General features: G+C 43.0%; 1 protein-coding gene across 2 annotated transcripts in view; it reads left to right on the forward strand.

Moving 5' to 3' along the window:
• Nucleotides 1-12259, forward strand: part of myrfl (myelin regulatory factor like) — a 77350-nt gene that overhangs the window by 43839 nt on the left and 21252 nt on the right. For both annotated transcript variants that reach the window (XM_077233887.1, XM_077233888.1), the window contains 5 exons: nt 7004-7094; nt 7958-8158; nt 10025-10133; nt 10224-10333; nt 10424-10584. In XM_077233887.1, coding sequence (XP_077090002.1) covers nt 7004-7094; nt 7958-8158; nt 10025-10133; nt 10224-10333; nt 10424-10584 — 672 coding nt within the window. The remainder of the gene's footprint in view (nt 1-7003; nt 7095-7957; nt 8159-10024; nt 10134-10223; nt 10334-10423; nt 10585-12259) is intronic.

Here is a 12259-nt window from a genome sequence, read left to right on the forward strand (position 1 = left end):
AGTTGGGCCAATAAGGGGCAACTATGAAGACCTGTTCCTCTCCTGACATGGCACGTAGGTGCAAGTGACGGGCGCAAAGGACAGGAGCATTGCTCAACACAACATGTGAAGATCACTGGGCTTCAGGAGCATTTTCTGCTCAGCACTTGGGTGTGACAAGTTCACTGAGCTTCAGGAGCATTCCTGCTCAACACCTGAGTGTGATAAACTCACCGAGCTTCAGGAGCATTTCTGCTCAACACCTGAGCACGAAGAACCTCACTGAGCGACAGGAGCATTTCTGCTCAGCACTTGAGTGTGACAAGTTCACTGAACTTCAGGAGCATTCCCTCACTGAGCTTCAGGAGCATTTCTGCTCAACACTTGAGTGCGAAGAATTTCACTGAACGACAGGAGCATTTCTGCTCAGCACTTGAGTGTGACAAGTTCACTGAGCTTCAGGAGCATTACTGCTCAACACCTGAGTGTGATAAACTCACTGAGCTTCAGGAGCATTACTGCTCAACACTTGAGTGCGAGGAACTTCACTGAGCACCAGGAGCATTTCTGCTCAGCACTGCGTGTGATGAATTCACTGCGCTACCTGTGATGGACTCACTGAGCTACAGGAGCATTGCTGCTCAACACCTGAGTGCGATGAACTTCACTGAGTTTCAGGAGCAACTCTGCTCAACATGAAGTGTGATGATCTCACTGACCTGAGCAGCGCAAGGCGACCCTGAGTCGCCGTCACTTCTTAGAAGGCTCACTGGGGTTAAACGTATTCTGCGGGCCCCTGGGACAGCTGGGACCCCGTGTTTGTCCAAGGGTAGTCCGCTCGGTTTACTCAAACACTGGCGGAAAAATAAAACCGGGGGGGCAATTGAGCGGCCCCGGAATGGTCAAGACCCAGCGGACCCAGGGGATGGAGTCTCCACTTGCCCTGGCTATAACTGTCGTGAGGCTCGATGGCGGCACGATTGAGTAAGCGGGAGGGGTGGAACAAGGCGCCCTCAGAAGCGTCTGACTCCAAGGAGGAGGTGACGGGAGAGTTTGTGACACCCGCAATGTCTAACAACTCGAGGCACGAATGCCCGTGTAGTCGGGGGTCGCCCAGGCCCCCGTTAAAACACGCCCTTTGTACATGGCCCCTCTGCTGAGGAGGGTTTGGCAGCAGACCGGGATGAACTATAGTCACACAGGGTGAGCTGCTCTGCCACGGTCACCTCGGGACTCGATCGTAAAGCTAGCGCTGAAGCGGTCACATACGGAGGAAGCCAACTTAGGCTGTCGCTATCGTATACCCCAGGAGCCTCTGAATCTTTTCAGTGGGACCCTTTCTCACTTCAACCCCAGCTGAACACATTCTCACTGGAGAGACGTGTTGGATCGAGTACCTCTCCAAAACTGAAACAGAGATACTCAGCCCGTGGGCGAGATTACTCTCTTCCAGCTGACCTGAAGACCCAACGGGCTCTGGAGCACTCGAGGGGAAGGACACCACGTGTCCTTCAGGCCAAAGCTGCAGACCAATCTTGGGCCAAGATGGTCACAACCCACCACCTAGTAGCACGAAGAACGAGTTTACAACTGGCCTTCGTACCGGCTGGAGGAGCGGCTATATCAAATCCTTCGCCAGCAGGATAAGATAAGCACGCCCAAGTCAGGAGCACTGCTCAACACCTGGTGTGAAGAATATCACTGAATTTTCAGGAGCACGTCTGCTCAACACCTAATGTGATGTTACTATCACTGACCTGAGCGGGGTCGCCGAGCCTGAGGTGGGGCAGCAAAGTAGAGACAGTGGTGTTAGTGTGCAGTGCAACACTTACCTGTCTCCACCAGCGGCAGGGGACGTGAGAAGGCGGATGACCGGGTCCTCGAACGCCCCAAGCTGCCTGTTGGCGACCAAGGGAAGCTGGGGGATGTAAGGCTATTATACAGGGTCACATCCGCCATACTGGCCCACTTGGGACTCAGGAATAGAAAAATTGCTCTTTTTCTGAATATGTGGGTACCGCTGACCCCGTTTTTATAGGGGCCAGCGGCGGAACAGACACACACATAACAAAAAACTCCAGCCGGCCCTCCAACCAGCCAGAGGGAGTGGATCGGCGACCACTCCACAAGCAACTCCTCCATCCCTGAGAGCCCGTCCAGGTTCAGCGTTTTCTTTTGCGCTGGAACTTACCACCTGGCTTGGCAGCGCCTGGAGCGGGCTGGGCGCCCCTTCCGCGGCCGGCTCCGCGCCGGAACCTGGGTGAAGGCTGCTGCGGTGGTTCGGCGGGAGCTGAGGCGGCTGCAGGCGGACGCCCTCGGCGACGAGCAGGCGGAGGATCTGACCTCGGGGGGCGGGTGAAGGCAGCAGCGTCCCTCCGAGGCAGGATGTGCCGGATGGCCTCCGTCTGCTTCTGAGCTGTAGAGAACTGTTGGGCAAAGTTCTCCACAGCGTCGCCGAATAACCCAACCTGGGAAATGGGAGAGTCCAGGAACCGAACCTTGTCCGCATCTCTCATATCGGCCAGGTTGAGCCAGAGATGGCGCTCCTGGACCACTAGTGTGGACATCGCCGAACCCACCGCGCGAGCTGCAACCTTCGCCGCCCGGAGGGCGAGGTCAGTTGCAGTGCGGAGCTCACCCATGAGCTCAGGGTCCGAACTACCCTCGTGCATGTTCATGAGTGCCTGGGCCTGGTGGACCTGGAGCAACGCCATGGCATGCAAGGAGGAAGCGGCTTGCCCACAAGCTTTGTAAGCCTTGCCCGTAAGAGCGGACGAGAACTTACAGGCTTTAGAGGGGTGACGAGGATCACCTCTCCAGGAAGCGGCCGCCGTTGGGCATAACTGCATCGCAACGGCCCGCTCCACCGGAGGGATAGCCTCGTAACCCTTCACCGCTCCCCCATCAAGGGTAGTGAGAGGGGAGGAGCTACTCAGGCGGTTTCTGGCAGAAAAAGGTGCCATCCATGCCCTCGTAAGCTCCTCATGCACTTCAGGAAAGAAAGGAACCGGGGCGGCGGACTGAGAACCAGTACGGCCCGCCCCGATATACCAATCATCCAACCGAGACGGCTCGGGACACGGTGGAGGGTTCCACACGAGCCCTACCGCCTCGGCGGCCTTTTTCAGCATAGCTGACATCTCTGGATCTGGCTCGGGCAACACTGGTCTCCCGGAGGGAGGCAGCGCAGCCGAGTCATCATCTCCAGAGTTCAGCTCCCCCTCCGATGCTGCGATTGACAACGTATCCCCTGGAGGGGCCCCAAATGACACGGCTGGCCCGTCCATTACAGAGGGACCAGCGGGATCAATGGGGAGCTCCACCGGTTGCGGTGTGAAAGAGGAGTGAGGGACCCACGGGGCGTGGCCGGGCGGATTACCCCTCACTGTGATCCTCAGATCACCCAGCTTGGACGGCACCCCAGTCCTCCTCTGGGAAGGTAACCCAGAGGAAGAACAGGGGCGGGGCCCAGAGGTGGGGACTGCGCCAACGCTTTTAACGAAGGCGAGTCTAGATCTCAACACCGAGATGGACATGTTCCCGCAGTGAGAACATGTCTCATCCACGAAAGCTGCCTCAGCATGCTGTAAGCCCAAACATGCGACACAACTTTCGTGACCGTCAGAAGGGGATAGTGCCAGACCGCACCCAGAAACGCACGGATGGAATGGCATCTTGAAAAAGACGCACTCACACCCGTGTTGCTCTTTTAGGAAATGGGACCGTCACCAGTGCCGGAGCACACAGGGAATGACCGCGGCAAACACTGAATAGTCTTTCAACTAACAGTGAAGCACTCACTTCTCGCCCTCTAACCAACCGTCAACACACAAACAAACAGTAGAAATTTGATGCTGTTAAAACAGCAGTTGAGAGCTGAGAAGCTCGCGATCACCGCTGCACCACGCTGTAGAACACCAACACTGGAGAGGTCTTCCCGCAAGAACACCGACACACTCGCTCGTTGAACACAACAGCACTCTTCAGAGACATCAAAGACGAACGGCTCCGAAGCGAAAGGCAACTAGTGCGTGCATCCACTTCCGTATTTATACCCGCGCCGCGGGGGCGGAGTGTGTGATGCAAATCACGCACGCCAAATTCCATTGGCTCGTTCAATAGTAATCGAAGATGATAGGCTCCCTAGCGTGATCCCATTTCAGTCGCGTCGACTACGTCCGACGTTATCGACTGAAAGGGAATGCCTATTACCGCCGCGCTAGGCGCCAGCTACAGAACTGTAAAACAGTCCCATTTCAAAATGAACCAGTCACAAAATAAACAGTCACAAAATAAACCAGACCCATTTCAAAGTCATTCGTGAAATGGCCGCCAGGTGGCGCAAAGGGACATTTTGCAAAACAGTTGCAATTGTGCATTTTGAGTGGGGCTTATGTCAATTAACAGTAAGGATGAAATACTACAACTATAGTAATTTCCAAATAAGCCAACAAAAAACCTGAAAAATCAAAAAAAGAGTTATGGACATTTGCTTGTATAATAATGAAACTAATATTTGGTGTAGTTGAAACTGCATGTTACAGTAATAATTTTATGATTACATAAATAAAGAACATTTGGTTAATGTTGTTTAAACAAGCGACATACATATAAACTATTATTTGAACGAACAGTGAACTATTATATATCTCTGTTTGTAGGCTGTTTAATTAAAAAAAAACTTTTTTCATTATTTCAACAAGAATGAGAATAAATATATATAAAAATAAACAAACAAAACTGAATAGAACAAACTTTTAGAGCAAAAAAAAAAGTAGCCTAAATAGCCAATGCCTATTAGGCCACAACAGATTTGGTTAAATTTAACGAAAGCAACATTTAGTAATAGTGCATTTTAAACAGAATAGAACAGAAAAATAGAATCAAAAGTTAAAAATAGAGACGACAACCATATAGCCTATATTTCATATTGCAGATGTCAGTGGGCAACATAAGCCTATTCCTCAGGGGAGCAGTGCGATAACTAACAAACAAACAAACAAAAAATACACCACAACAAGACCATCATATCTCACAGTTAGTGAAAATAAATTAGCTGCAATGACGCTGATTATTTTTACTATTCTATTGAGGAATGAGACGAATGAAGAGCACTTCTCTCTCGAGTGCGCGCACCCACTGACTTCTGGACTTTGCTGTAAACTTCTGGGCTTTCTAGTAAATTCGTGGTTGAGTGGTATAACTTAGGTTTCAATGATTTAGATGTCAAGGGTCAAATCCTGAACAAACACAGGCTACTGTAAAAAATCTTTTTAATTATTAATGCAAAGAAATTTGTCTAGTAGCCTACTAAAATTCTGTTACACCATAGGTCTATAGTTTTTTGTGCTTATTATGAAATAAAATTAACATGCATTTCTATTTCACACTAAGGAACAAAGAGTATCCAACATAATGACTGAATTTACATTTGTAGGCTATAGTAATTCCAATCGTAATTTAAAAAAAAAACAGAAAAAAAAACTTTAGGGGGTTCCCTATACAGAACGAGTTTTTGATTAAAGGTTTTTTTATTTTTCGAGATTTATTTGAATAAATAAAAATAACCGCCCTCTGCTTAATTCACAATTCGCACCCGGGTTTTAAGGATCCAAAGATCCCTGTGGAATTTAATATTGAGTTGAAAATGTTTTTAATTAGGGACTGTTCGTTATTTATTTAAGGGGCCACCGGAGGAGTTTTGAGATCTTTAGTCAAAAAAGACTTGACCCTCCCTTCGCCAGTAATACATTTTTCTATGACCCTCCAAAATGATTGTGAAAAAAGGCATGACCCTCCCCGATAATTTATTGATTACGTAGGCTACTGGTTTGCGCTTGGCAAAGATGTTCAGATAGCCATTGTTTTTTTTTACAACCATGACAAACTCCTGCTTTCTCATCTTACTAAGGCTGTAACGATAGACCAAACCTACAATTCGGTTCGTATCATGATTTTTTATTTTAGATTTAAAAAAAAAAAAAATCATGTTTTCGGTGCTGATGCAGTGGTGACGCGTTCATGTAACAAGGGTGACCGTGGCGCTCCCAATAAAGTATCTAAAAGCTGCCACAAAGAACCGGCAAAAGTAATGATTATGAATATGTCAAATATAGCAAGGAGAGATTTTAATTGTTTATTAATAAACAAGGTTTTTCTGTGTCAGTGTGTCGGCTTCAAGATGAAGTTGACGATGCTGACTCGCGATCTTCACAGTAACGCGCCAGAGAGAAATGCAGATTTCATACGGATTACATAAGCAGAGAGCAGTCTTTTTATCGTTTTTAAATGTTCTGTTTAAAAGTAGACATCAAGCTTTTTATATTTCTCAAGTCTGTGAGGCAAGTAGCTACATTATACGCTGAGTTTCGGTTAATTTATGAGACAGGAGTCCAGTTCACGCGCCGGCGACTCCATGTCATGATGATCTATTTTCTACTATATTTACTTTTTTTAAAGAATATAAAAACTTCTTTTAAAAAACTTCTTTTAAAGAAACTGACTCGTTCAACTATGCTGATAATGTTGGAACTTGCGACCATAGTTGGCTAACGATGCTTTCGGGAAACACATCCCTGGTTGAATACCAACTGTATCATGAGAGTAAGCACTCTCTCTAGAGCGAACTTGAGCCTCTCGCTTATTATAATAAACCCATCTAATGTTTCTGCATCAGGAGCATTTTTTGACATGATGCGTGACCCAGCATACCCGGTTAAAGAAGTTACCGCTCAACACTGATAAGCGTAAAAAATTTTTTTTGCCAGTTCTGAGATGTTACTCCACTATTCATTATGTCCATCACTATTCACTATTCCACCAATGCATTTGCAAGTTCTCAAATATGTCTGGGGGGAGAAATTGTTACATGTAGTTTTGCAATAGGGGATCACATCTTTGTTACCAATTTAAATGATAAGTTTGCATCCGTGAAATGTATTGTCTGAAAGCTGCAATGCTACCTACAGATTTGACCATTTAATTATAACTAGCTGTACTGTATGTTACTGTTTATGCTTGATAGGTACTTTATGATGGCGGTTGGTCTGTATGCTACTGTAAAAGAAGAAAGTTTCCTGCTGGTTGCTAAAGTTTCTGAAAAAATCATTGTCAGGGTAAGTGTCACTGCTGTTGTACCATAACCCTGGGCTGGACTGCAGTCCTTAATAATTAAAAGGCAACTAATTTCTGTATCAATAAAGCAATAAATCTCCACATATACTTCTACAGAGTCGTGGTCAAAACATTTGCGTATCCAGAAGAAATAATAACAGACTACTTTACTGATATAATATATAGTATAGCACAAACATAGCCCGCTATGAACTCCAGATTTGCACACATTATCCTCAAAGATTGCTGCTTTAGTGGTGGAAGCCTTCCTTCCGTGGGCTTTGACAGTGGGTGCATCTCAATCAGCTCCCTAGTTGAGTAGTTTTAATGTTAAGGGTTGTCTCAATTGCAAAATTCTACCAGTGCATTGAAAGGTTGGCTCCCTAAAAAGTCCCACAATGTACCGTGAAAACCAGGGAGCAACCTGTGTTTCGGAAGTTCTGAAATAACGGAAGTTCTGAAGCACAGAACATAAATCACGAGGGCCAACTCACTACTCATAATGAAACGCGATAGATGTTTTAAAAAAAAAATACAAACCATTATTTAATTATAATTCAGCATAAATATACATCGCTAGACAGGTAATGAATAGTCTAGCTAACATAATTTATTTATAATGTTGCACATAACAAGCAAAGTATTAATCATAATATACTTTAATTGTCATGTCACCGGAAATAGAGACATCAATGTCCCAATTTGTAGTTAGTCAGGGTCTTTACTGTTCTTACCAGTGCCTGAATTTGTGTACATGATATACTGATTCACAACCTAGAAAGCTACGGAGCTGAATAAGACGCACCCAATGTGTCTTGACGGTGTACGAAAGTGGTTCTCAATTTTATCATGTCTCCATCTATAGGCCTCCAATCCAGGTCAGTTTGAGAATGATAGTGACGTGCTCTGGCAAAGAGGACAGATCCCAGAGTCTGTGGTTTGTCACGGGAGGATCGGCATCAACACGGACAGCCCCGATGAGGCTTTGGTGGTTTGTGGGAACGCCAAGATAATGGGCAACGTCATGCATCCCTCAGACAGAAGGGCCAAACAAAACATTCAGGAAGTGAGTGTGTCTCTCTGATAGTTATTACAAAGACAATCTAAACAAGATTACATTCAATTAAGGTTAAGACAGCAGTCTTAATGACTTTTCCAAATGGATTGCCTCCCAAAAGTGATTTGATGTGGTATTAACCTCAGTCTCGAGAGATCCAATCAGAGACCCCTTGATCCCAGGATACACATTTGAGACACATGATATTAGCAGGTCTAACTGGGTCCTTATATATAAGTAGTAACATATTAGCCCATTTCACACATTAAACCCATTAAATCAGCTTAGTAGCACTGCAGTTACTGTAGTACTCAGTAGTAACTGCAGAGAAGCAGTGCTGATGAATCTAGCACATTTACATAGAAAAGCAGTGATAAACAGCTTAAGCATTAAATGGCTTAAAAGCATTCTTCTTATATCAGCACGTTCAGACCAGTGTTAATTTCGTTGACGAAAATAATGACGAAAATTATTCGCCAACGACATTTTTCAACAGACGAAAACGAGACGATAACTAAATAAAACCTAGTTTTGAATGACAAAAACTATAACGAAAATCTATTGACATTTTCGTCAACGAATAAAAACTAGACGAAAATGTTAGATAGTGACGATCTGGGAGGCGATCCAGTCAGAACTAATGTCCTGCATTTGAGCTAGATGCGCACATTTGTACTGTTACATGCTGATCTACCCAGCGGTCTCATAAACCGTTAAAAAATGTAGAATTAGTAAAGAATGAGTAGAGCAGACATATATATCTGAATAAGAGTGACGACGCAAAACAGAGCTCTATTCCGTACGGTTTTATGTCCGCACACACCTAACCCCAAGCGTGCAGCCATGCACAATAGACACCTATACAGCGCGCAAGTACGAAATTGAGCTCTCTTTCGTGTCTGAATGGACAAATATACACAACATTATGTCTTAATTTTCGTTTTGGAGAGTATTCATGTAAACTATGTCGGTTATGTTTTAAACAGTTGTGAGTGTATAGGATGTGCATCAGTGCAATTGGATCCGCATGTAATTGGACATGATCCGACGTCTTAAAGTGACAGTGGATAATAAACCTAATGGGGTCTGTGTACTTAATATTGATCAAGCAACAAAAGAAAAAGAGAAAAGCATTCACTGCTCGTTAATAGCTTTAATAAGGATTAATTATATTTAATTCATACTAATAAATATGTCTGCTTGAAAGAATAAAGAATGCATGCAAGTAGTTATAAAGAATGCATATATCATTCATTGAAAAGAAGACTGTTTTACTTTAGGAAAAGTGGTTTTATTTAATTTTAAGATTTTTTTAATTTTTAATTTTTTAAGTCACAATAGTTAAATCTGTATCTGTATTGCATGTTCAAACTTAAAAATCATTCATATTAAAAGGTTAATAGATGTTTTCTCCTGGAGTATATGGGTTTGGACATTTTAGAGAAATTCTAAATTAATGCGTTACAATTGAACTAAACCCATTATATTTTAGTCAACTAAATCTACTGTAGATTTAGTCGACTAAAATCTTATTGTATTTCGTAGACTAAAACTAGACTAAAACTAAAACAATTCAGATGACTAAAATATGACTAAAACTAAATGGTATTTTAGTCAAAAGACTATGACTAAAACTAAATCAAAATTTGCTGTCAAAATTAACACTGGTTCAGACCTCGTACATGCTCATACTGGTAATCCTATTATTTGTTCACAAATATCATTATACCAGTAATTTACAACTTCTCATACTTGAAAACTGATTTACCACTATTTTTGAAAAAGTCCTGTTCACACATGATCTCTAAATGATAATTTACTAGTAAAGACAGAATGTGTGAAAGGAATTATATCTTGTGCCTCGCGATGTTGTAGGTGGACTCAACAGAGCAGCTTAAGAGGATAGCTCAGATGAGAATTGTGGAGTATGATTATAAACCGGAGTTTGCCTCAAGGATGGGAATTGACCAGCATCATGAAACAGGTACAACCTAAATTAGTGTATACACTGCACTTTATATAAAACTATGTTCTGAAGACAGACACTCACCATCATCCGTCTTGCTTTGATTAGGAATCATAGCACAGGAAGTCCGAGAACTCCTGCCTTCGGCTGTGAGAGAGATGGGTGATGCCATTTGCATAAACGGGGAGAAGATTGATCATTTTCTTATGGTGGACAAAGTGAGTCTGTCAGATATTTGTAATTAATTTTAGTAAATATTTCTAGACATGGACAGTATGTAAAATAATTTTGGTCGGTTTGTCTTAAAGGAGCAGATTTTTATGGAGAACGTGGGTGCTGTGAAGCAGCTGTGTAAACTCACAGATAACCTTGAGACTCGAATTCAAGAGCTTGAGGTCTTGAACACTCGCCTGGTCAAATTGAAGACATTAGGTAGCATGCGCTCCAACAGTGGCCCTCCTGCTAAAGGGTATGGAATTTCTTAAGTTCTCCAAACAGTATTTCTCTCTTTCAGATGCTCTTTCCCCAAGTTTCTTTCCCATTTTCTCAACACACATGGAGGTCCACGCTGGTTTGCTTAGCGTTCATGCTGTAATTTTTTAAGACTGAACCTAAAGAAAAAAAAAAATGCGTTGTGCAACAGAACTTAAATAAACATCCAAAAAAATGCTGTGTTCTTGGCTAAATGCGCTCGTTGTATGTGCGTACGTATGTTGGTATTTTGACCAGCTGAGAACTTGTGAAGAGTTTATAAAATGTGTAAAGTCAAAACAGCAGCAGGAATCCCCTCGGCTGAAGTGGGTTCTGTAGTGGACTCATTGGCTGGAGAGGGCTCTGAAATGGACACCTGGGCTGAAGAGCAGTTTGTGGCCCAAACACACAAAATGGCCACTGCCATTACAGGAAGTCAAGTAAAGTTACATTTATTTATTTTAATTCACAGAGTTTTACGGTTTACAGAGATAACAGGAAAAAAATGCAAAAAAGTTTGTTTCCAGAAATAAATATTGTCACAGTCCACCTTAAGTAAGTTCAGTGATGTTTAATTTTTGTTTAAAAAAGTTATTAATTTAGTTATATATTATATATATATTATATAACGGGTACATCGGGTATTATAGGAAGTGTTCCCGGTTCCGGCATGACCTAATTTATGCAGCCTAATAATCATTTACCTGATTTGAATAATAGGAATGTATAATTTTCTATGTGTATGCAAGGTTAAAGAGATGTGTTTTTATTCTAGATTTAAACTGTCAGAGTGTGTCTGCTTCCCGGACAATGTTAGGAAGTTTAGGTGCTAAATAGATAAAGGATCTACTGTCAGCAGTCGATTTTATTATTCTAGAGATCGCAATAGACGTGAAGGACTATAATGCCTTAAGAGCTCACTCAAGTACTGAGTTTTTTTACATTTAGAGTACATTTAGTGCTTTGTAAATAATCAGCAATATTTAAAAATGTATACGATGTTAATAGGGAGCCAATGCAGTGTTGACAGAACCGGGCTAATATGGTCATACTTCCTGGTTCTAGTGAGAACTCTAGCGGCTTTTTGGACCAGCTGTAGTTAGTATAATGCGTGCAGGGCAACAACCCATAAGAGCATTACAATAATCTAGCCTTGAGGTCATGAACGCATGAACTAACTGCGCATCCGAATTTGTCATTGAAAGCATATGTCGTAATTTCGATATATTTTTAAGATGAAAGAATGTGGTTTTACAGTTGCTAGAAACGTGGCTTTCAAATGAAAGACTGGTATCAAAGAGCACACCCAGGTTCCTAACCGATGAAGAAGACTTGACAGAGCAGCCATCAAGTGTTACACAGTATTCTAGGTTAGTACATGCAGAGGTTTTTGGTACAATCATTCGAAACTGTGTTTTTTTCAGAATTAAGTAATAGGAAATTACTAGTCATCCAAATTTTTATATCAGCTATGCATTCCATTAATTTCTTGAATTGGCAAGTTTCATCAGGGCGCGAAGAGATATAGAGCTGAGTATCATCGGCATAACAGTGAAAACTAATCCCATGCTACCTAATGATATCTACCAAGGGTAGCATGTAAAGAGTGAACAGCAACGGTTCTAGTACTGAGCCTTGTGGTACTCCATACTGAACTTGTGATCGATAAGACA

This window comes from Siphateles boraxobius, unplaced genomic scaffold (assembly GCF_051911475.1).
Source record: "Siphateles boraxobius isolate OS27281-9 unplaced genomic scaffold, OSU_SipBor_1 19, whole genome shotgun sequence".
NCBI lineage: Eukaryota > Metazoa > Chordata > Actinopteri > Cypriniformes > Leuciscidae > Siphateles > Siphateles boraxobius.